The sequence below is a fragment of the Protomyctophum bolini genome, assembly GCF_963924005.1.
Source record: "Protomyctophum bolini genome assembly, chromosome: 12".
NCBI classification, from domain to species: domain Eukaryota; kingdom Metazoa; phylum Chordata; class Actinopteri; order Myctophiformes; family Myctophidae; genus Protomyctophum; species Protomyctophum bolini.
This window is the reverse complement of record NC_137873.1, coordinates 22,104,589-22,130,460: the sequence shown is the minus strand read 5'-3', so window position 1 is coordinate 22,130,460 and position 25,872 is coordinate 22,104,589. Positions and strand designations below refer to the sequence as shown.

Below are 25,872 nucleotides of genomic sequence, written 5' to 3'. Positions count from 1 at the left end.
TTTGTATAGTATTCGATTAAATTGAATACCCCCCCCCCCTCCCATATAATCTTGCACCCACATAAAGTAGACCTGGCTATACCATAAGTCATTATTAGTCAATGAATGAGTGGGTCACAACAATTAAAAACTATGACGGACATATCAATTCATTTCGTTTTAATAGTATCAGCCAGCAGAAACCAGGACAGATTTTCTTTTTGTCAGGAGATATCCATATGCAATATGGATTTCTAGTAGTACAGCATTTGCCCCCATCCCACACATTCACCAACACCATGCCCTTACACATTAATGCCTTCTATGCATTGTTGATGACAATACAGATTACATAATATGTCATTTATGCATCTCTACATGTTAAAGTTTTGATAGTCGCAGTCTCGCAGAATGAGATTGTGTATACATTTTGAGCAGCTTTGCATTTGCATGCAATTAAATGTGATGTTCAGCTGGGTTTTCGGTTGCTGTGCAACTAAGTTTCATCAAAGCATGCAGTCTCATTAGAATCTGTCTGTCACATATTTCCTACAAAAACAAAATAAAAAATAACCTATTAACATCATAGTAAGTCACACCCTTCAGGGATAAATAACCAAGTGCTTGGGCCGCTGACCCATGTACTATAATGGTACATTCAGATACAAAACCAGACATTGTGTGAACATGCCACTTAGCCAGTCAACAGTACAGTGCAAAACACAAAACTCGTTCCTGAGACTACTTAGTTATTAGTCCCTTGATAACCTTATGGTTTTTGTCACTTAAAGTTGCCAGAATTCCTGCTAATCTAACCATTCATTTGGACAGTATTCTTTCACAACAGGAAAATCGTGTCAATATACAACAAGATGCATTGTGATTCATCACGAATAGCAATACACAAGACACATGGACACATTTGTTCATTTGGTCAAGAGAAAAAGAAAATGTGGCATTCAATGAAATCATTAGCTGCACGTTAATTTAAATGCTCGGTTCAAACATCCCAATATGTATACTACACACAGTGCTAATAGAAATGTAAGAGGTCTTTATACAGATATGTACAACATGACAAACCTTTTCCAGACATGTTATTTCCCTCAGGCGTTAAAGGGTGCCATATAGCAGTAAAGAGGAGTCCTTTACTCAAATGCTTTTGAAATAAAAGTCAAGTGCAAAAAAAGGCATTTTTTTTTCGTAATGTTTTTTGTGTTGTTTTCTCTCGGGGCGTGTCGCTACACAGAGCGTGTCTCCACCTCTATCTTCTCTTCAGACTGCGACGTTTCTGTTTCCTGGTGACTGACATTAGGGCGAAGTGTTACCACTGGGCCTCCGCCGTGGATGGAGTGAAGGAAGTTCCACGTCTCCTCAGAAATCTGCCCAGAGTCAGCTCCTGTGAGCACAACCACATATAGTACAGTTCAATATTAATAACATTTACACATAGCTCCAACACAGCATAGCCTATCCAGCTTCACCAAAGCAGATACAATTACCTTCCTCTAATTGTTCTTTTCCTGCTTTTCCTCTTAACATGCATTCCTGTTTGTTCCTGTTTACATCTTCTTTCTTCTGTCGCTTGGAAGTACAGTATATCTTTCTTAGTGTGGCTTAAGCCATTTAGCCTTTTCTTCCCTGGCCTTCAGACACAGATTCCTATTATTTTGCACATTGAATCAGAACATCTTTTCACAGGATTACACGTTTAAACAATGCTCTGTCATTTTGTTGTTTTTAGGAAAGGAAGAAAAATGTAAAGATATCTACATATATACACATAGCATGTATAAAGCTATTGTGTGATGTAGTTTTGTTTGCCCAAGCAGAAATCGGATAAATTCATGTATAGCCTGCCAGTGTCAGAAAGAGACAATGATCAGCCTGATGCTGGCAAACATGACCAATTCTAATCCAATCACTCCAGACAATATAGTCAGTCATTCCTTGAATATACAATCCAGAAAGTTAACACCAGAAAAAAGCCTGGTACAGTACCTTGTTTGAGTGTTATGTGGCCATTCTTGTTGATGGCAATCTTGGAGTTATCAATTGCCCCTGGTGGATCTTCAAGAAAAAAAGAGAAAGAAAGAAACGGGTCATTATCGCACATTATGCACACCTGATTCAATAACAATGATTGTAACTGAATGCAAAAAAGCTATTCACTACAGAGAGAATGTTGCTATTAAAGGAGCAGACATTACAGAATGCAGTTTGCACTTTGCAGACGACACAGGATTTAAACTCGTACAGATTTGTCAGTACGAAGCAATAGAAGCAAAAGTAGGTTTTTTTTTTTAGCCCCTTTCGGAACCCTCGGTTACCTTTTCTGATTTTGTTTTCTGCGAGACATGGCCAAAGCATTTCCGGGGGTCCCCAGCCAAAAACGTTGAGAACCCCTGCCCTAGGGTACCGCCGTCCAAAATGAAAAGGTAACCGAGGGTGCCGAAAGGGGCTAGGTTTTTTTGTGAGAGAAAATGTCATAAATTCTGACACAATTTTGCAGAAGCAGTTCAAGATGAATCAAGAGATGGGAGGAGAAAATACAATTGTTTAAAGGAATAGTTTACCCAATTTTTTTTAATCAATTACACACCCCAATAAGCCTTGAATTAATGGACATTATTATGTTTGTGTCGCATTCCTAAGATAATAATTTAATGACCAGCAATGAACGGTGGAGACTATCCGGTAGGAGACTCAAAGAATGTGTAATGGATAGAAAAAGTGATTTTATTTGGAGGAATTAAGACCTTAAAGAAATGTACAAAACACACACGTGCATAGTTTTATAATTCCTACCCAAAGTGAAGAGGCCACTTCAATCAAGTGGCGGTGTGGGGAGGAGGCTTTGAAAAACAGTCAATAAGGTATAATAACCTCTGTCCACTCACCATTGTCCTTTCCTTTAACAAAACCCTCCCACTCCCGAAACCACTGCATGCTGATGCAGTATATGACCACTGGAGACTCCTCCTCCTGGAACGCCTTGTTCAGCTGTGGGTAGATGACAGAGGAGGAAGAGGGGGGAATTGTGTGGGGGAGAAAAGGGAGGAGGATATTGGTGTGGGTTGGAAAACGAAAGTGTGTGAGAAGGGATCAAGAGGGGATGTGGAAATAAATTATCTTAGTTGTTACTTGTTAGTTACACATGTTCATTCTGTCTGCACCAGTCTCTCATAAACTCACTCTACAGACATTGTGTAATATAGACATTAAACGTGTGTGCGTGTGCACAGCCGGACAACAGCTCCCAGCTGCATCAACCACCATGAATTAATGATGAGGCTTTCATCAGGATCACACCTCTCCTCTCCGCTGCGATGGAGAGTGCCAGTGCAGCAGCAGCCTATCACCTGCTATAATGGGGTGACTCAAGCACAGACCAATGTGAGTGCGAGGACCCAGGTTGAATCTGACCCTATCTTTGTGTCTCTCGACACTGATCTATATGTAATAAAGCATAACAATGCCTACAAAAAAAAAAGATTGTTTATCATCTGCCAACATATTTATTTTTTGTTTTTAGACAAGAGAAAGTCTGTACCCGGACAAACATGTCCAGCTCTGTCTTTCGTCGTTTCTCCAGTTTCTCTATCTCCGTCTGGCATGTGTGGCAAACATACAGGTGGTTGACAGCCGGTCCACCTCCATATCTGCAGAGAGAAGGGAACAATTACAATCACAGTCCAGTTGAAAGCCAAATAATGTCTAACTAAGATTATAGATGGGCAATTTTATAGGCAAGGAAGTTTATTTGTACAACATATTTCAACAGAAGGCAATTCAAAGTGCTTATACATGAAAGCGTAAGCATTAAAATATCAAGACAGCTAAATAATACCCCAGCCGGGAGCCGATACATTTTGGCAGTGAATTCAAATTCTACTCCAGCAGCTAATTGGGCGAAGCCATTAATTGAATGTTCTATTGTTTTGTTGTTTGTTTGTTTGTTGTTCTTTAGGCATCTGAATTTGGGGATTCATCATCTACTTGTAACATGTAACAAAACTGTAAAACATTTGTCAAGATCATATGGAAAATCAATCATTTCAATTTAAATCATGATACGGAGATGTCTTAAAGTCAGAAGAGCATGTGGCATCAGCTAGCTACTATACCTGCTGTAAAGATGATCCCACACATTCTGAGGCAGCATCACAGCCAGATCATCGATGAACGTTGCTTTGTTGGGAGGCACACCTGACATAAGACACACAAGATGGTTAGAGCAGTTGGACAAAATAAACTGATATTTTTTATATATTACAGATATTTGGGTCAGACTTTGGTCTAATGCCATTATTGATATTTCAACATTGCATGGCAAATTATTTTCCATTTTCATAATAGGCTTCACTTGCCCAATGCCTATTTTATGCTTCAATGTGTCGTGCAATGTGGTAGTATTTACTTTGAATTGCATTGTTATTCTTATTATCTTGTTTATATTTGCACTTTACTTTTAATATATTATCGTTGCCACACTAACATTTCACTGCTTGTACCTGTATGAGCAGGTCTTGCTTGATAAAAAATATCACATTGTCATTCTCACATTGTCATTCTCACTCTAATTAAGCCTTTGGCGCGAATAGCTTGAATTTGATCCAATTTGCATTTCTCCAGCTCCAACCTTTTCTCCATCTCGATCTATTACATGGTAGACATGGCAGTAGCTGATGAATTAATACAAACAAATCAGCCCTGCTAAAACAACTTTAATAAGTTCTCCATCACTGTATAAGTTGTATAATACAATAGAGGATTATATATTCATTCTAATTATGTCTACATTCTACTCTTTCATGCTTGAAAGCCCCACTGCTCATGCAATTTGTAGATGAGCCATTGTTGTTTTTTTCTGCTACGTGTAACCATGGAAACTAGTCATTCATTGTTAGTCTTGCTACCGGCAGGACTCTAAAGATGGCAATGTCAGTCGGTCTATCTGTTCTGTATTGCCAAAGAAATCTTTTGTGAAGATTTGGGAACACCTTAGGATGGCTTCTCTTGATTCTGCAGACCCAGTGGCCTATGCTAGTCTAGCACCACCAAACCATTATAATTTATTATACCATTATCAAAATTTGGCCAACTGCTCCTAATGAGCAGTTTGGTGCTTTTGCATAGTTAGTTACCTCCACTGTGAATGTAATGCACATTGTACAGCACTTTGGATAAAGGCACTATAGAAATTCCGACCATTTAGTAACCGTATATGAAGCGATTGGTCATATGAACCATGGTTTGTCTGTCTGCGATTTGTTTCGTGTTTTTATTGTGGCCCTGGCAGCAGATCAAGTTTCCATCGCAGGGCAATAAAAACTATGAACTGCACTGAATTGAATACTGAGACTTGATGAGTCAACATGCTCTGCAGCCCACGCTGCCTACCTGACAGAAGTAATATAAATGTATACCTATCACAAGCTTCAGGGCCTCCTGTATGCTGGGTGATTGAATAGAGTAGTAATAGTCCATGATCTGCACAAAATCCCTTTAGACTCCACCCCCTATTCTACTGAAAGCTTCATCTAGGAGAAAGAGCAGGATGTATTCTCCAGCCCTTGGCATACATACAAGTCCTCAGCTGAGACCAGCATGTAGTGGAGATAGTCTCCAGACTCTCCACATAAGGCTGGAACAATATCCACATTACTGCGGTTATGGTTATATGTGGGTTTAGCTTTTTATATATTCATATATCATGAACGCAACATCGAATTAACCCCAAATTGGAATTACTTGTTGAGGGGTTGTGCCCCTACAAAAGCACATTTACTTCTGCCCATAGTGGGTACCACAAATGTATGATGTATAAATACTATGTATAAATAATGTACTGGTATATAATGTATAATGTATAAATAAATCCCCAAAGCGTCTTCAGGTCCTGACGGCCATAGATACAGTATATTTAGATACTGCATTGGCCGCTGCTATTCATTAGAGCGATGCGTCAATGTGGCTGCCATATGGGAAAGGGCAAGCTGTGCCTCCTAATCCATGTATTCACCATGTACAGTATGTCTATGGAAGCAGGAGGTCACTCCAAAATTACTGTATAACTCGCTGAATTCACAACCAAGTTTGGTTTGCTACAAATGTCAGACATTTAGTTATGATATAGGATACTACATAAAACAGAAAAGGATTTTGCAGTGGAGTTATGGTAGGTGTCCCTTGCCAATATGGTGGTGATGTGGATGTACGACTCTTGTGGCCAATGCAGTCTATGTATTTACAGTATGTCAATGCTACAGGCTGCAACCCACGACTTACACAGCCTAGAGCTAGGCAACACAGCCTGTCAGAGATATGCGCCCTGGAGCACACCTTTCTAGTTAATTTAGTAATTTCAATATTTTCCAGGTGAATAACTGCACATGGCCCCATCATGTACCTCCGTGAGAGCAAAGGAAGTCATCATTGGAGATGGGCCCTGGCTCGGCGAAGGTTTTGAACTTGTTGATCCACTGGCGCGAAACGTAGAACTGCAGTAGACTGGGCTCCATCATGTTGAGTAGGCCTGTCACTCTCCTACGCTCCTTCAGCGAATCCTCGTTGCTCTTCCTGAAACAGGACATGACATTATGATGTACTTTTATGTATACACAAGCTGTAACAAGAAACTTTGAACCGAGGGCTCAAATTGGTGTCTTAAGCTGTATCAAAGGTCAAACATTTCTAAGGGATAAAGTAGCACAGTGCATCAGCTCAAATGCTGTGAAAGCAGCGAGGATATTGTTAATTTGTTTAATAAATTACAATGAATGAGTTATGAGTATTGCGTGTCTTACTTGTAGAAGAGTACGTAGGCCTCAGAGTTTTGGACACATGACTCTGAAACCTCAGTCACACTCTGGTCATCAAACTCGTACCACAATTTGTTGTGGTCGTTTCTGCTGTATGCTATGTAGTGGCCAGCTGGGGTGAGACCAGGAAAGGGAGTGAGGACAATACATACATTAATTAAATCAATACATTTGAAAGCTGTGTAAAAGCTGGTGAATGTATTATACCTGAATTTCCCCCAATATATAAATACAGTTTTATTATTATAACAAATGGGAAACGGTTACAAAATTGTAACCCATTTGTCACCTGGTGCTAATTGCTAATTTCCCACCAAATTAGACATGAATGGTCTCATGAGTCATGTGACAATGACCGTCAAAAAGGGTCTTGATACTCTATACCGTTTGCTTGTACTTGCTGGGCCTATTTGTTACAAAAGAACACCACATTTTTACAAAAGACCTCTCCAAAACCACTTTCACTTTGCAACATCCGTCGCACAAATGGACGTTGCCTGGCGGGGATATGCGCTCCGAGTGCACTCTAGTTTGAATTGAGTTTGAGTGTATTTTTGGCCCTTGTGCAGTATGTTGCCTGTAACCTGAGCGAGAAGCCAAGTTTTTGTCCACCGGCCACAGTGGCAGATGGATCATAAGATTAACCAGCCGCTTACACTATTATGAGCCAAACATCTTTAGAACATCTTTTAATTACAACAGAACCCTTGATGATTCATCATCTCTCAAAGTGGTTGTTGTTTCAGACTGTAACAAATTAAATTGACCGGCATTTGGCTAGTCTTGCTTCACCACACGATCAGAGAGCTCCAGCTACCGATAAGTCTGTCTGATGACATCTACATTCAATGTATTGGTTCGAATAGCAGAGAAAATGACCACAGACAAAGTCAAATTTTAAAGTTATTTCTTTTTAAATCACAGAATAGTTTCCAAGATGTGACCATGTACAGTATATTATCCGGCTACGCGAGACTAGCATTTGGCAGGTGGCCAGTGTAAACGTCCCATCCTGCTTGTAAATCTGGTGAATGAGGAGCTTACTCTACACTTGCACTGTACAGTATATCACTCTGGTTAAAAAGCATTGGCCTGGCATGTAAAATATTTGTGGCCTTGCCCACTTACTGCTGGGAGTGCCATGGTGACATATGACAGACAGCAGGTCATAGGTGGTGGTCTGGGATGAGCTGTCCTTGGCCAGGAAGGGCTGCAGATCCAAGCCCTCCAGGGGGAACGAGACATGGGTTCCAATCTTGGTAGAGAACATCAGCTCATGTCGGAAACGCTTCAAATGGACACACAGGATCTGGGACAGAGAGACAGAGGTTTTATTTCATACATGTCTGGTTTCCTATAAAACGTGCCATAACAAGTCTGCTTCATTGAATTGCTACAAGTGCAATTTGATGCTGGATGTGTCTGCATGCTGTACCTCTGGTAAATGTTGCACTTTGCAGAATTTGACTCCATTTCGTAATCTAGATGTGGGAATAAAAGAAAATAAGAACAATTGTTAAGAACCATATTGATACAGGTTAGTAGTTTCAGATGATCAAACATTACTCATGATTCAATACTCAAAACTGATACTTTAACTTTACTCACTTCTTGCATTTTTCACAGCTATACATGTTGTCTCCTGAAAAACACAACATATTTGTTCAAATATTTATTCTGAATAATTTGTTTAAAATCAGAACCGATATTGGCTACATAGGCTTGCACACACATGGCATAACACAACACTCACAGGTCCACTCACTCACCTTTTAGCTCGTCTCTGGCAAAGAAGGCTGCCAAACAGTCTTGTAATGTGACCACTGGACCCCAGAACCAGCTGAAATAGCAAACACACGACAGACATGGAGGCGGATTGGGGAGACAGAGGGAAGATCAGAAAGGACCTTGGCCCCAGAAGTAAAAAACAAAGCAGGCTAAAGCCTAAGAATGACTGTACTTCATGGTACAGGAACTAAATGCAGGAACCTAGAAAACATAGGGACTACAGTATGTGGCCCAGAGGAGATCGAGGGCCATGCCTAACATCTCATGCAGTGTAAATGTTTTAAACAAAATATACTTCAGAACACTTTATAAAAGGGAGCCATATGCTAGCACTGTCTCCCATGAATAATCAATGTGGTGTAAACCAAGCGTAGTAAACAAACCTCTTAATGTATTCCATGACAAATGCGATCCAGCCCTGTGGTGCGTAGGCCTCTCCACATGAGCCGGCTTTGACCAGGGAGTTTGGGTGGGTGGCAGAGTGGAGCTTGGCCAGGTCCTCTTTTCCTGGGATGGGCAGTGAGATGTCCTGGAAGTTCTCTAAGATCACAGACACCTGTGATGCATGGGGTACACAGGTAGTTAGCGTTTGACTTACTGGAATAATGAAATTCTTCAGTGCCCATAGATGGCTTAGTAGTAGTGAAAGGAGTACATGTGAATAGCAGAAACAACTATTTCTGCGTTCTACACGCCGATGCTGTTGGCCAAGAAAAGTTACAGCAGCCAATGTAAAATGACGCATTTTCAACAAATCTTACATGCAAGATTTTCCAGGGTATACTCTCAGTACTCTTAAAAAATAAAATAAATATGACAATGTTCCCCTTTAAGAGAACCCAGTCCTTGTAGCTGTTGTGTAATTTAGTAATTCTAATGGCCTAGCACTGTCCTGAACCTCTGCTATATGGTGTCACTCCCCGTGTTTCTGTCATGTCACAACAGCAAACTTCTCCCCACTCAATCTATTGTTAGTTAATGACTCCTACACTTACCCGGTCACAGGTGAGGCACTGAACCGAGCTGACAATGGTGCCGTCAAATACGTCTGAGATGACACTGCGGTACTTCTTCTGACGTTTACTCTTGTGTGGATTGAACGTGGTCATTGCTACAGAGAGGCGTAGAAGGGAGAGTGATTCAAGCAATTTAGTGCAACACTTCACGGATCACTCAAGTCTGCAACTGTGCATTTTGTGCCCCTTAGATCACAAGGAACAGTAAAGCTAGACGATGCGTTATGGGAAACACATTCATTTTAATCCTGACTCCACCTGACCTATGTTTAATGTACAGTATATCATGATTCATGACTCATCCTACTATATATCCGGTGTTATTTCCTTGCACAGAATGGTAAGTCCCCTCCCATTGTGTCAGCATGGATCTCTAAAACATTGCTGAACACCCGTGGCATATATAGTTAATATAAATTAAAATATAATAAATTATAGTGATTCTCATTCATTCATTTACTTCCCATTATGCTGCCTGGTGCTAAGTACCTTTCTTGTGAGCAGAACTGATGTTTGGCCAGCCGGAGGAAGATTTCGGAGGACTGCAGGACATTTTTGGAAGGTGTCCATCCATGGGGACGGGGCTCTGCGGTCGGATCGTGCTAGACACCTGTATGTCTGGGAATGAGTCTAGTGGAAAGCAGACAAAAAGGCCTGGTTGAGACAAGAAGAAGCTTGGAGGGATAATATGGAGTGGAAGACAGAACAAAGACATCTGTTCAAGTTCTGTGACAACTTAAATGTAGTCTCACGTAGCCAGACAATTGGAGATCTTTTCCTACCGGATACGTCTGGGTCCGAGACTCGGCGGAAATCTATTCAATTTACAGCCTAGAAGAGCAGAGAAACCCGCTAACAAATCTATGCGTACTGCTTATAATCCAGTCTGTGTGTCTCAATATGAAAAACACCCCTAAAGTTTTTATATTGTTCTGCAATACAGTTATTTTTTTAATCACTGAATTGTTTCTACACAGTTTCAGCCACTACACTGAATTTATGTCACCAGACATATCGGTAGGCAGAGATCTCCGATAGCCTGGCTAAATCAGAAGAACTTGAATGGGCTTTTTCATGGCACATTATAAGCATATACATTTTTATAGGAGATTCTCAAAAGTTTAGATGAGGACAGATGTATGATGGCCGCTTGTCTTCAAGGTCAGAGATATTCAGTATTTTTGCCGTGACGTGAACGCCCCTCCAGAGATACTTCCGGGTCCTACTTTTGTGTCGCTTTTGTGTCCCCATAGAGTTATATACTGTGACGCTCCGTCGGACTAAATCTGAGACGAAAACAACCACGAAAGTCTCATTTTACCGCTTTCCTCGCAACAACAAAGCTGCTGCTCTCCCAAATCTGGCTGTGACAGGCCGTCTGCCCCACATAGAATACTATCGACATTTTATTTCATTGTGTCAACTAAATCCTCATTAATTGCAAACTAGATACAACATACTCAAGCCTGCACACATTCTAAATATGCCCCTGAAATATTGTACTGAGAAAATGGACTGTTAACACCTTCAATAATAATGATAATAATAGTCTTTATCGTCTCCACATCATATATTTTCTTTGTCATGGACACTTAATATTAATAATTCTACTCGAGTTGGAAGCATTAAGACCCATTTTAACCCTCAATGGCTTCCTTTCTGAAAAATAACGTCATTGTAAAAAGATTCACGCGTTTAGATATTCTATTTACAATGAGATGCGGACGGGAGCTGGTGCCACTTGGACCCGGACGTGACGTAGTACTACAAAATGTCAGACTTAAAATACTGAATATGATGTGGTAAACAAAGCCAGTTACCTGTGGTCCTGCCCTGGACTTTGATCGCCCCCTGGCTACTGATAATGGGTGTGGTCTCATTGGAGGTGTCAACATCTTTGTCCAAGTCTCCCCCAGAGCTCCCGCCAGCTCCCCCGCAGCGGTACAGGTCATTAATCATATTCTTCTCCTTCTGCCACTCACGGTTGGCCTGGATGTCCTCCTGATCAGGAATGAACATCTCTGCCTCATTGGTCTCGTCCTTCGCCCTCCCTTCCCCGCCGCCGCCGCCGCCACCACCACCACAGCGCACCTCGTTGTCAGCTCGGTCGCTGCTGCCGCAGGACTCGCACGACTGAAAGTCGTTGTCCGATTGGCTGCGGTTGTCATCCTCGTGGACTTCGTCCATGGTGATGCTGTTGGATTGGTCTTCGGGCTCATGCTGCAGCTCCTTGAGTTCCTCATGCAGCTGGTCCATCAGACAGCGCAGGAACTCCTGCGAGTCCTGGGAGCCACAGGGGAACATTAACTTTCCATTAGCAGCTATACAGAGGAGGTGACATCCAGCCAAATGCTGGTACTTTTCTTTCATTGTTTTATGATCAGCACTTGGGTTTTTTGAACAGAAAGAAACCCCAAAAGAAACAGCAACAACAACAGAATACAAGTAAGCATGGACATGTGTATGTATGTGTATGTATGAGCACAAAAACAACTCCATTGTCACATCACAAGCTTACAAGGAGTGGGTGAAATAGTTTTGTGCAAGCTTCCTCCAAATGCAGTTATATTGTTAACCACTTTAAACCCGAAATACTTCATTGACTGGAGTCCCCCAGGGGTCTATACTTCGTTCCGTTCTACAAGCTTACTACATTGTGAGGCGTTGTGAGCTTGTAGACTGGCCATTTTTGCCAAATGAGGCTAGGGTTCACGTAAGGAAAAAGAGAGGAAACTAGATAAAGTGCCCCTCAGGGCACAGGTCTCCACCAGGTCAGGTTGTGGCCTCCTGGTGGTGCTATAGGCCAATCTGTAAAGGGTGCCATTTCTTCTCATGCCTTGGATGGCAATTGGATTATTTGAGGCATTATGTTCCAAAAATGTGTTTTGCAAAAAGATCACCTGGTGGTGCTATAACAGGCCAATGTGAAAAGGGTGGGATATATTCCTCAGCCTAGTAGGAAAGTCTGTGAAAGATTTCACGTAAATTGCACGCTGCGTTCATGATTTGAGGCTTTTTGTTCAAAACTTTGGGGCAGAGGTTCATCGTTGGAATCCAGGGAGTGTGTGTGCAAAACTTGGCAAATGGAATTTGATTGGTAGAATAGTGAAAGTGAGAAGTTTAAATCTAACGTCCACTATTGCCACTGCCAGTAGGCAAAACATTTTATTTTTTATTTTTAAGATATATTTTTGCGGCTTACGCCTTTTATTGGTTTTTTTAAGGGACAGACAGTAGACTGACAGGAAACGGGAGAGAGATGGGGGAAGACATGCAGTAAAGGCCGTGTCGGGCTCGGGAGTCGAACCCACTGCACACTGCGACTGGATTACCAATCGGGTGCCCAGACGGTTACGCCACCGCCTGGGCCAGGCAAAACATTTTCATTTGACCGTTCTGAATTTATTTTCATATCATAAAGAAGATCTACATTGCCTTTGATTAGGCCACACCACACAGAGTGAAACCCAATGCTCGTGAAAGTATAATCAAAATTCATTCAACGTTAGACACCTAATGAGTCAAGTGAACTTCCCTCTCCCAGGATGTTCAGTGTTACTCCATTCATGAAGATGCTAATTTCAAGGCTGTGCAGCCTAGCGTGGTGTAACGAATGAATATTCCCCAGTTAAGTCCTTTGCACAAACACTGGCAAGCCGAGAGAAAACGCGGCCCTTTATCGTGTCTGTTCAGGCTTGTAAGTATGAGATTTGCTGACAATGTAAGAGCTTCTGTGTAGCAGCTTCAAACCCAATTATACGTTATGGTATATCTTATTTATAAAACACTGTTTACATGTCACAGTCAAAATCTAATTGAGCATTTACTTTCCATGAGAGAATTAATTATGTGTGAAAGGTTGTGTGAGAGGCAATGACTGTGAAAAGTGTGCCTTGAATTTGCTAGAATCTGCTACAACCTCTGGTGACACAAGCACTTTCTTTGTATACTGTATACCACCGACCTGCTGGGAATATCCTCGGAACATGGGGTTGACAGCCTTGATCCCCTGGAACAGGTTGGTGGGGACCACATAGGAGGGCCTGCAACACCACACAAGAGCCTTCTCAAACAGCACCCTTAACACTGAGTTTTTTGAAAACCAGATACATTTTGTATATGAAAATTATAATTACTTGGTTATAATTTTAACTTTAAACTATGGTTTAAAGCAGGGGTTCTCAACGTTTTTGGAGATGCTTTGGCACCGTCTCGGGACCCCCGCCCCGCCCCGCCCCCCTCCCGACCACCAATATAAATTGACCGCTACAATAACCTTAATAATAGAGACAATACACCATAAATAAATACTGAAACCAGATATAATCATTAGGGAAGGTGTATGTTACTACTATGTGTATTATATGTAGACTCTTCATTTTCCAGCCATTCAGTTGCAGTTTATCTTTTTAGTTGTTTTTTTTTAATAATTGGGGGACTCCCCAAAATAATTTGGCGACCCCCAGAGGGGTCACGACCCACTGGTTGAGAACCCCTTTAAAGGACTCTAGGGCATTTCTTTAAAACCTTGCTCTACATACATACAGATAGTCTGGATTAAGAGTGTCTGCAAAATGCCTAAATTGTAAATCGTATAATGTACTATGTACATCTTAAAACCAACTCAAAACTAGATTATAAAAAAGAAATCTGTGGCAACTGCAATATGCATCACCCACCCCTATAATTTGTTTTCCAGTTTACGAACATGAATCATTGATGGTCGTAAAGCAGACAAAATTCATGGGCTGAGTCTGGAAGACTGAAAAGGCAGCCAACCTGTTCTTGTGCCAGAGGTCTGACACTAGTTTCTGGTAACTCTTGCAGAGTGCAGGCTTCTTGTCCGTCCTCACCAGGCCACCACATTCAAGAAAGAACTGTGTTAAGGGAGGGCTGTACAGGACAGGACAGAGAAGTAAAGAAATTGATGAAATGTCTGCACCAAAATAGTTCTGTTCCTGGTTAGTCCAGAAGTGTTGTAGTGACTGGCTCTGAAAAATTGCAAAGCAACACATTCCCCATCAAAAGAGGCAGTGATTGTGATTGACTATTTTTAGGGTAATAGTGACCTGCTTTTCGTACACGACACATCGCCTTCCAAAGATGTATATATGGGGTATGCTCCGGACAACATCTCTGACAGACCTCTCTGACACCCCCCAAGTGGGGGACTAATAAACTCTCACAGGTAAACAAAGTCTGTAGGCAGAAAATAATTGAACTTCAAAAGCCAAGTTATAAATATGAGCTTTGAAGTTATGATGGCAAAACAAATAGCATGCTTTGGGATATTTGTGGTTAAAGAAAAAAACTAATCCCTGCTTTTTGGGGGGACTGACGGAAGTAATGAGGACTCTAGTGTGAGAAGAACATTAGGGGATTTGTCATCCAAAAAGAGAAATTGCTGTGGGGATTTCATTTGAGATAGAGCCTCTGTCTCAAAAGGTGGACATAAGAGTAGAAATCACTTCGCTAAGAACATACAAGATTAATGAGACATGGAACTTTCCCTTGCATGGAGAAAATTAGCTCTAGCTGCCTGCATAATAATCCAGCGCTCACAGGAACGAGCATACATAAAAAAGGTCTCTCCTTCTGAAACTTCATGACTCAGTTCTCTCTTATTTGGGGAACTTGATTTAGATTGCAAATTTTGACCCACATCCCTGACTTTTTCTTCTTCCTCTTTTTTTCTTTTCATCTTCATACATATTTCATGATAATAGTTCTTAAACAGTAAAATATTTTTTTAATTAAACTCTTTGAGGGGTAAAATTGATCTGTAATCAGTGATGTAAATAGGTTTTCAATGTAATGAGTCCCGGGATGCAGGGATGGTCTTTTAGATGAGTCCCAGGGACATTTTATGAGTCCCACTTCAACGACATTAGGAGTCATATTTTGCCATTTTTACAAATTGCAGCATTTCACTCCCATTTCATTTTATATGGTTATAATGTGGTTATATTCATGTAGAAAACAGAAGAAGAAATGATTATTATAACTAAAGCTAAAGCTAAAGCTAAATAAACTACATAATACTAATAAAAAAACAGTACAGTAATACAGTAGTGCATCCCGTGGATGCAGAGGACGTTGTTTTATTGCGTCCCATAACTATAAACTGCGTTTTGGGATTGCAAAATGCACCCTATTTGAATCTCTGTGTAATCATAATATCCAAATAGAGGTGAGAGAGCAACTCTGCAGAAGGAACCAATAAAAGAGAGACCACATGGACGCCCAAGGTAATCTAATGGACAATGATGAGAGAAAAAGAAAGAAAAAACACCCCCAGTGACCCGGGACGAAACAGTAAAGGAGGGGGTGTAACCGTGACAAACAGCAAGGAGAAAGAGGAGCTAATGGAGCACAAAGGGAAATGAAGAAAAGGCTGAAGATCAACTGCAACCGAGGAACCTACAGGGATCTACAAAGGGCCATTTCTGTCATCTGAGATGGTGCAGTGCAGCCATTTGCACTCAGCCTTTGCTCTCCCGAATGAGCTCAGGCGAGAACTAGGGAGGCCAAGTGGCCATTAAGTGGAGAGAGGAACCATTGAGGAAGATGTGCAGACGCAAAGGGAGAAGACGCTGACAGGAGGCAGAGATGTGTCTCACCAGTTGGACAGGGCCTGGAGAGCAGCGTTCATGTAACAGGTGTTGCCTATGTTCTTCAACCCCGTCAGGCCTGAGGAAGAGGACATGGCATTAGATACAGACATGGCATTCAGCACCACGGTGTGGATGCATACCATTCTGCAAGTACAACAACACAATACATCCTAGAGGCCAGACTGTTTAATTCCTCTCAATATAAACTGACAACATTCATTCAACATTAACCCATTTTGGGCGGGAACCCCAAATGTGTTATGCTTTAGCTATTGAAATAGCAGATCTACAAGCTCATAGCGCGCTACCGAGTGGCGCACTACAAGCTTGTACGTCTGCTATTTTTGAAAAATCGAAGAACAACTGACATAGAAACATAGCTTTTTCAGAAAACTGTCAGGATGTAGAAGACATATTTAGAATCTGATCTCAGGTCAAAATGGGTTAAGATTGATTGGTGCAGATGCACACAGATTAAACTATTGACAGTGGAAATGCTGGCATTACCCACTGATCTACTGTAGCAGGGACTCTAATAGACAGCCTTTGAACAGCTCATTCAATGCATGTCTCTATCGTACAACCATTACTTGACAACCCAGGCACAGATGTGTTTCTGCTGACCTCTGGTACGCAATTCATCCTCCTCCTCAGTCTCCATGTCCAGGTCCTCACAGCTGCCATTAGGGGGCACTCTCAGGGACGTTGGGCTTCCTGGGGTCCTGCTGTTGTCCTACAAGAACATGTTCAACACACACCTTATCAGACCCACCTTATCGACTCGAGACACGTGGAAGATATGACGATTCAAAACAATGACTCAGCACATAGCAGAGGCATTCCTTATCAGACAACTGTGCAAATGAGTGAGAGAAAACAAAGTTATGTAACTGAGCGACTACAAATATGCAGCATGCAAAGGTGTGTGTTGTTGTGCATTTACAGTACATCCCTTGTTATCCCATGTGCTTGAGACCCGGCTTGAACACTGGCCATAAAAAACAAAGAAAATAACAATCATCTAACCAAATGTATACAAGTTAAATGCTTACTTGACAGTTGGAGAGCTGTGGAGAGGGGAGGGGCTTGCTGTTGGCGAGGGGTGAGCGAGGTCCCAGTTTACGCTCCAGGAACACCTCCTTGCCACAGGCGTAGCACCACACCCGCAGTGTGGTCAAGTTCACCGTCAGGTTGTGCCGCGTGTCCTGTGCACAGAGTTTGAAAGAAGGTTGTTGATTAGATGGGATTAACAACCTGAATCCCATTAAAAAGGGCAGTTTTTCTGAATTTACTAAAATGAATAAATATAAATTATTTTAATGTTGCATGATTTTCTTCTGTAAACAACGTTGTGCTCTCAATTGTTTACGCGTACGTACGGCACATTCAGTATAAACACCCGCCTACACCCTACCCCACATACGAAAACAAAGGCTAAAACAAATCTCAGCTATTATTTCACAACATGAAACCACATCTGCCGGAAAAACAGAACGAAACCACAACCAGGCGACAGGCCACTGCATTTGGAGCCACGCCGTTCTGATTACACATGACAGGAGAGGAGGAGGAGTGTGTGCGTGCAGCAGGGATGGACGGTATACCATGGGAAATGTGTGTGTTTCTGCTTCTGCTGACCCACTGCTGGTCAGACAGACAGACACCAGCAGCCTGGCAGGCAGGAGAGCGAACATGAGCAGTAGCAGCAGAACAAGCGGGTCCTGCATTATTCATCAGGGGGGCTGGATGCATTAGCCTTTTGCACAGTTGGGCAGGGCAGAGCCAAGCAATGTGGAGCGAAGCTGGGGCACACACCAGACCATGAACAGCCATGAAATGTCCTCTACTTCAATTATTTATGGAGGCCCCTTTTACCCGGCAGGAGACTAATATTATTATTATTTTTGTGTATGTGTGTTTAATTTTACTCCAATAAAGCTGTCTCGCATGGCAGCTTGACATCACGACGTTGAGTCACAGGCAGAAATCTCTCTTCACAATTAAAGTCCTACAGTACAGTATATCCAACATGAATTCTAATTTGAAACTGAATGATAAAAGTCAGAAGCTTTATCCAATGAATGCACTGTAACAATACGACTGGAAAGTTCACCACTAACCCCCGAATGCTTAACCCTAGAACACTAAACCCAGCTGATGTTTCCCCGGACAATTATGTTTTTGTGATTTTCATAATGTTGCTGATGTCTGAGGTGGGTCAGTCCTTGGGTAGCTTCATGATGCTCAGTAAAGGTAAGTTTGTTTCCTTGCCCACATCCCTGGCTTTTTCTACAGGCAGGTGGTCAGGTGAATTTCAACCACGTATAGTAATAGAGCGATGGAGAAAAATCATACTCCAACAATGAGATTTGTTTTTCCACTGGACCATTCTCACATGTCACAGGAATGGGTGGACCAAAGGAGAAGTTCCCAGCTTTTTTTTTTAAGATAGGGCCCATGATCTATTTTTTATTTTTAATCTATTTTTCATGTTGAAATATTAAAGATGAGATCAAGTTGCCGTGTGTTGTACTGTAATATATTTTGATGAGAAGTATTTTTGATAGAATATTTTACGGTAACATCTACCCGGGTTTAGTGATGGCGTGTCAAAAGTTGGGTTTAGTGTTCTAGGGTTAAGTGAAAAGTCAAAGGCTACGCTGTGTAATTTTAGAAATGTCAACAAGGTTTATGAGATCTTGAAGAAGTCTCTGGAACATTGATTGAAGCTAGAGAGTAGCAGTTCGGCACAATGTTGAAACAAAGTTTCAGATTTTGTCAGCCTGAATCTAAAAATACTTAAAATAGCAATATTGGTATTGGCCTTCAAGAGCCCCTTATCAGTCAAAACCTACACAGATGCATCTTGTAGGTTTACGGTTATATGTCTTATCTTTGAGCCATGTAGATAAGTTCTGCTTTTTTGTTAATAATTAAAAGGTCTAGTGTTCATTTGTGTATTACTTATACAACTGGGGTGGTTGTATTTGGTCTCAGATTCAGATTCCTTTATTTGCCATTGTGTAAAACACATAGGAATTTGCTTTGACATTGCGTGTGTGCATTTCTTTTTCCTTTTTTCACATATAACAAAAATAACAACACAAATACAACACCTCTCTGCTTTCTCTGCTTGAAACATTATATTCTGTGTCTAGGTTGGACACAACCCAGTTTCTGTTTTCACACTAATTCAATTTCTCCCCATAGCAAGCAGGCAGGCACTATTAACCCAGTGGTATTGTTTCCTCGGTTCAAATCCGGGGTACAACAGGGAAAGTTACATAGTGCAGCTTTAATGATTGTGAATGATTATTTAAAGTGTCAATTGTTTCCAACCAAAACTAAGATCTGAAATGAGCCGGCCCACCCCCATCTCCACCAAATTGAGGACTGTAAAATATTCGGTTCATAGCCTGACTATCTGAAGCCCATATATCATATTATAATAATATATATCTCTCACAGATATGTCCCAGTAGGAGTCTTTTCTTTATTATATAGTCAAGAGATTAAAACATTTCCCTTCCCCTCAGGGCCTCTGGAGCACTAACGAAGCATTACCTACTGCCTTTAAAGGGTTACACCATGAAAAATAGAAGTGTTGCTCCTAACTCAAATGTTGAGGTATTTGATTTTCTTTTACATAAATCAGTGCTATTGAACACGTCTGTGTGTTGTTTTGAAAATAATGAACCAATGGAAAGAAGTAAAAAACGATTTGGACAAAACCTTTGGACCCTCAATCTGTCTGCTAAAGCAACTAACTCCACCACCCCCTCTCATGCAAGTAATTGACAATATATAAAGTTACAACACCAACTTTGATGAGGCTTTGTTTTCAAAATATAAGGTTTTCTTAATTTGCTGAAAAATGTATATTTTTTATTTCCTGAAAAATGAACATTTTGGAGATAGGTTGTTTCTTCACGACAGCAGAGATATGCATTATGTGTACATACAGTATTAATGCCTTGTCCTTTGCATATCCTGAGCACATGGACAAAAATGCCTAGCAATTTGTTTGGTATGACAATACATTATTTAACTTTTAATTCACTCTTCTCATTTTTCACCGTTTTACTCAACACTCGTCTGCCCTTTTGGAGTCAACGGTATTAATTCCAGAGGCTGAATAAAGGATTGGGCAAAAAGAGGAGGGGGTGATACTGTATTGCGCTGATAGTAGTACTGATCCACCCACCTCCCTCTGGAAAACAGGAATAGTGATTAATTATGAATGATCCGGGTGGAATATGTTAATACCTTTGCGACCAGATTTTGTATTGGCAAGGATTGAATGATTCTGTCTTACTCATGTCTCTCTTTTTTGGTTGTTGTTGTTTTTATTTTAATTATGGCTCACAGCTTCAAATACTCTCTTATGTCTTCCTATGAGTATTATATTGTACTTTAAAGCATATGGGAGAGATGGATAATGTGTACAGAATTAATGTATTATTATTATTATTATTATTTTGTGGACAAATGTGGACAAAGAAACACTATTTGAAAAATGGTTGTATAATATGATTGTGGATGTCCCTAAATAAAGAATAAAAAAATAAAAATATGAATGATCCAATCCTGAAGTTGAACTGGATTTCTAGATTGTTAGTAGGATGTACTTTCCACAACACAAGCAGTCGTGCACTGCAAAAAAAACATGCATGCCATGGCACTGCGCTTTGATCCTGGAGAAAGGGATGAAAATATCATCTAACACTGGGGGATGATGTTATTCCTATTTACAGCCCTGGGACTTTCCTTCATTCTTCATCTGTGTCTCCCGCTGCCTCAAGTTAAATAATGACATGCCTCTTTCTCTTCCATCTTTTAAACCACATCCATATTCACGAAATGAAAATGTGATGAAAATAGCACAAGAACACACTTGCATGTCTTGCAAGGATGAGAAGAATACAATACAAACTTTGCAAGTGTATTTAATCAAATACTATTTACAGTAATTCTGCATATGCCAACACTAAAGGTATAACATAAAGTCATTGTAAGTGTTTAACCTATACACCTCCTCTCTGTCATGTGTGTCATCATCTGCATATTGAGTTTGTTTCACTAAATTACTACGGTAAGGCATCTCACTTACCTGTGAGTGGACAGTGCTATGGTCAGTGTGAGATTCTCCACAACCTACGTACGGACAGCCATTCTGGAGACAGACAGGAAGGACACACAGACTGTTAAACACAGGCTGTTAAACCAATAAGTGTCTTATCCTACAACACCAAGAATCAGGTGCCAGTATTTTAAACTGTCTCCCTGACCAGCAAAGATGTGGTTAGCCCTCCATTATATTGTGATGAGCCCTGCCATCTCACCTCTAGACACGCCCATAGATTCGGTCCTCCGACTTTGCAATCCTGGCACTGGCCCTAGAAAACAAACATTCTTAAGTTATCATAAGTGATGTGATTTTTAAGAATCATTCTTAAAAATAAATAAACTGAAGAGACTGCAGTCAGTTTGGTAAAGAGAAACGTCATAAAGGGAGGATATTTGCATAATCACTCAAGAACTGATTGTCTTTACCAGAATTCCAGAAATGTTGGATAACTTAAGTACCGGTACTAGTCCAATTAACAGGCCCATGGCAACGGACTTACATGGGATTTCTGAATCAGTTCGTCCTTGGTGATCTCCCCTACACATTCCAGGTGGGGACAGTCACAGCTGGATGGCATCGCTCACTGGCAGGTCTATAAGACAGACAGACAGACCGACTATATATTTAGTACACAGGAAATGAACAGTTCTGCTTTTCATTGTCAAACAAACAAGGGACATGATTACAGCACTTCTCTTCATAGCCCATCAAAGGAGGAAATGGCAAATATAGCCCAGTGCCACATCCGATACAGGATATATTATGTCAGAAGAGTTCGAAAGAACAGACAAGACAAGCAAAATGATCAGGCTACTGCAACCTGAGACTCCACCAGATTCTATAACAAGTTTTTCACATCTGTCTAATGTCAACTTCCTCCCTTTATAGCCAATAGATAAGCCCAGCATCACATCATGAGCAAATGATCTGGATCAACCAATAAGCAAATTAATCATATTATGCAGAGGCTTATTTGACAAAACAGTGAATGATAATACAATTGAATTCACTCACAACACATTCACAAAAAAAGGAAAAATACATTTGCTTAATGGTAAACATGTGCACATCTCAAATTAATCATACAATACTAAGGCGGGTGGTATCATTAATTTGATATCACGATTGGCACTAACTGATACTGTAACTGAACTGTTTGAATATGTTTTTCTTGTGACTGGAATGGTCCTTAGACTTGTAATAAGCTATTGGTCCTTTTTTATTGTGAACCAACAAGGCTGCACAGTGATTTCTTACCATTTCCATTGTGCTTATCATTGGGGGATTCAGTTCAGTGTCAAGGCCATGATGACAACAACCTCCTTGTTAGATTGAATGATTCTTTAGTGTTCCATGTGATTCAGGGAGTTACCAAGCCACCTGTCAACAAAAAGCCCTTCCCTGAATGTCATCAAATAAAACTGCCTGATGACAGGCAATGCCGATAGGCTGGCCTTAGACCTTCTTTTTGCTCTTCCTGAACCTACTGTGGATTATACCAGGAACTAGTTGACTAGTTGGCTCTTCTTGAACCACTATACGCTGCTACGCACCTTGAACAATGCCCTGCAGTTTTATGTATATTGCACAGTACACAGCGGAGCCCTGCTATGCTCACGCACCTTATATATATATATATATATAAAGAGACCCCCTTGGTTGTACGGCTGTACAGCCTATATATATTAGCTAAGAGAGATGAGAGATGTGCTGTGTGTGTGTGTGTGTGTGTGTGTGTGTGTGTGTGTGTGTGTGTGTGTGTGTGTGTGTGTGTGTGTGTGTGTGTGTGTGTGTGTGTGAGGCTTCAATTTATTTATTTTCTTTCTTGCCATCATCTCCTAACCCCCATTCTTTCCTTTCTTTGTTTTCTTGTAAAAATAACACAACAATTTATTCCACCCGACGTGTAAAGCTGTAATGTGACAATAAAGATGATTCTGATTCTCCCAACTCTATTCACAACAAAGGTGAATATTCTTCAGATGCTGATATTAGTGCTTGGTCATAAGCATTTGCAGAATATTTTTTACATGTAGCTTACCTTACAACAGTTTATTAACAGGTAATTTGGGAGAACGCTATTAAGAGGAAAAGAAAGAAACCTCAGCTCAGTTACAGCCACAGGTCCAGTCCTGTACAAATCAATAATACTATAAGCTATCTGTGGCCCCAATCGATTAACCAACACTGTCTGTCTGATTACTGCAGCAGTGCCTACAACACATGCAATACAGAAAGCACATGCATGCCATGCCACACACACACACACACACACACACACACACGACACGATGAGAGACAATGCTTAACTCCTGGACAAATCAATATACACAACACCAACACACAGGAAATCTCAAGACAGTGGTTTCAGTGTTTAGAAGACAGTCTTGGCTGTGGAAGAACAAGAGAACCATTTCACTTTCTCTTACGTTTGATAACAACGACCTCCGGATATGTAGCTATTTCGTGTGATTTCACACCGCTTTCTTTCTTCTTACTAAATGAACTGATACACTCCACTGATGGTGGTGGGGCGTTGACATGTCCTAGACAGACCCAGCAGCAGTGCTTGGATCATGAAGCAGTGTGTGTTGTACTTGTATCACATTCAGAATCAGAACCATCATTATTTCACAGTCACGGTCGATCAGATCCAGATGTGTTTAAAGAAGCATTCTGCACAATCAGCAGTTTAGCTTGACTTGGAAATAATAAGTTTGCAACAATACTGTTTGTAACATTAGCCCAAACGGTTATTATAATAGCTCACGTTAGTTAATGAAGCAATTTTGACTACAGACCGTAAAGATCACACCGGTTGGTTGTAAATAGCTAGCTCAAGAAGCACCGGCTTTTGTTAGGGTTCTGCTTAACTCGATGATCTATCAATGTGTTATTCAACCCATTGATAGATCGTTGATGGCTTTGCTTTGGTCTTTCAAGTGCTAAAATGCTAACGGTTACCCGTGCTAACGAGCTGTCAGTCGTCTGACAGCTCATTAGCACGGTGGACGTTAGCAACTCACTAGCCAAGATGCTAATAACGGTAGCTTTGCCTGCAGTCCGCATCTTTAAGTCCAAATAAAACCCTTACCCGCACAGTAGAAAGAAATATAAGCCTTGTCCAACTCGTTCGTCGCGATGACTGGAAACACACATTCAAGGCGTTATTATTTAATATACGTTATATTATTTATTTGTATTTAAAGAGCGCACAGTCACATAATCCGTTCGTTTCAACTTCCTTCCAGGTAGCCGTAGACCCGTTACTACACTTCGCCCCGCCCTCTTTCCGGTAGCCTACTGGTAGACTCATAGAGTTATTCTCTATGGGTAGACTATATTAAGATTGTAGCCTAATACAATAACACAAAAATCTAATTATATTGTCTTCATAAAGAGCGTTTTCTCTATGGTTTCATAAAAGAAAAGAAGAAAAAATATATTTTTTTACTGCGTTGTGTCAAGGTTTCGTTGATTAATTCATAACGTGAAAGATGATGCAAATGTGTGTTCCTGTTTTAAGTAATGTTATATATATATATTTTTTTAATTGTTATTACCTGAATATATAGCAATAATGCAACTTGTATTTGATTGGTTGGATGAATTCTTAATTAAACAATTAAACAAAGTAAAAGGAGGGCCACCTGCTGGTCAAGAAAATCATTGTAGGTCATTAGTGGTGCTGTGCTTGTCTCAACAGTACACATTATCTAAAATGTTTGTCATTTTGTGTTGTTGTTGTTGTTTTATATAGTTTCAAATTAAGGAAGAAAACATGAAGAAAACAAACTAACAAATAAACGGCCAATCACTGCCTGTTATTACATTGTTATTACCCAGCATGCTATGCGTGCATTATCGTGCAGATTTATCACTTTTAAAAGCTTATGTACTGCTTTTATCTTTGTTTCATTAACACCATTGAAAAACTACCAAAAACAATAATTCTAATTAATTATAATAATAAAGACTGAAAAAATGATAGGCCTAATTTATTTCCACCGTCACCCGGAGTCATAGCGCAGTGAATCACTACCTCCGCGAAAACCATGATCGGTAGTACACTCTTGTTTCTCTTCAGATCGTATAAATCTTTCGCCTTTTACTAAAGATTTCCGTGGAGAGGAACATTATGAGTATCAACTAATTTTTTGATGCCCTGCTCACGCGGGGCTTCCTGAATTGTAAAAAGAAGAAAAAAACATCAAACTGCAGTCTGCAAGTGCAAATACTATCTATAGATAAAATACATTTGGTTGACAAACTCCGTGACGCTCAAAGACAGTTATTAAAGGGATGTTCAGATGTAAGTTCTATGCAGTCGCCTATGCGTACCGGTTTGTTGGTTTATTGATTGCGAGGCGTTGTCGTGAGCTTGGACGTCATGTTTCAGGGCTATATAGCTCTGTTCTATGGAACAGAGCTAAGGGCTATATAGATCACAATTTCTGACGCTGATTACTTTTGATGCAAATCATGTATGGACCCCCTCCCCTGACCCACAGGTTGAGAACCAC

The 25,872-nt window shown here is 40.7% G+C and overlaps 1 protein-coding gene across 3 annotated transcripts; it reads right to left on the bottom strand.

The window, feature by feature from the left end:
- Window positions 1-142: 142 nt before the first annotated feature.
- On the bottom strand, window positions 143-25,812 carry usp33 (ubiquitin specific peptidase 33). Of its 3 annotated transcripts, none has more exons than XM_080778244.1 (24): window positions 25,691-25,812; window positions 21,849-21,941; window positions 21,564-21,617; window positions 21,332-21,394; window positions 17,274-17,426; window positions 16,846-16,954; window positions 16,228-16,297; window positions 14,387-14,500; window positions 13,572-13,650; window positions 11,428-11,890; window positions 10,097-10,237; window positions 9,587-9,702; window positions 8,975-9,147; window positions 8,573-8,643; window positions 8,412-8,445; window positions 8,239-8,284; window positions 7,932-8,112; window positions 6,789-6,915; window positions 6,392-6,561; window positions 4,107-4,188; window positions 3,533-3,641; window positions 2,880-2,982; window positions 1,981-2,049; window positions 143-1,378 (listed from the first exon to the last, which is right to left on the bottom strand). In XM_080778244.1, the coding sequence occupies exons 2-24, from the start codon at window positions 21,924-21,926 to the stop codon at window positions 1,221-1,223; spliced, it is 2,763 nt and encodes a 920-aa protein (XP_080634370.1). In that variant the 5' UTR covers window positions 21,927-21,941; window positions 25,691-25,812; the 3' UTR covers window positions 143-1,220. The 3 variants fall into 3 exon arrangements, with proteins under 3 accessions (XP_080634370.1, XP_080634369.1, XP_080634371.1); XM_080778243.1 differs by lacking the exon at window positions 25,691-25,812 and adding an exon at window positions 24,444-24,601; XM_080778245.1 differs by lacking the exon at window positions 25,691-25,812 and adding an exon at window positions 24,444-24,601 and having other exon boundaries at window positions 11,590-11,890.
- Between the last annotated feature and the right edge of the window lie 60 nt (window positions 25,813-25,872).

Excerpts from the sequence above, each read along its gene's own strand:
- usp33 (XM_080778244.1), bottom strand. The coding sequence starts at position 21,926 with ATGCCATCCAGCTGTGACTGTCCCCACCTGGAATGTGTAGGGGAGATC. Across the intron at positions 16,298-16,845 it reads GGATGAATTGCGTACCAGAG|GCCTGACGGGGTTGAAGAAC; the intron begins GTCAGCAGAAAC and ends CCTCTTCCTCAG. Across the intron at positions 3,642-4,106 it reads TGGGATCATCTTTACAGCAG|ATATGGAGGTGGACCGGCTG; the intron begins GTATAGTAGCTA and ends TTCTCTCTGCAG.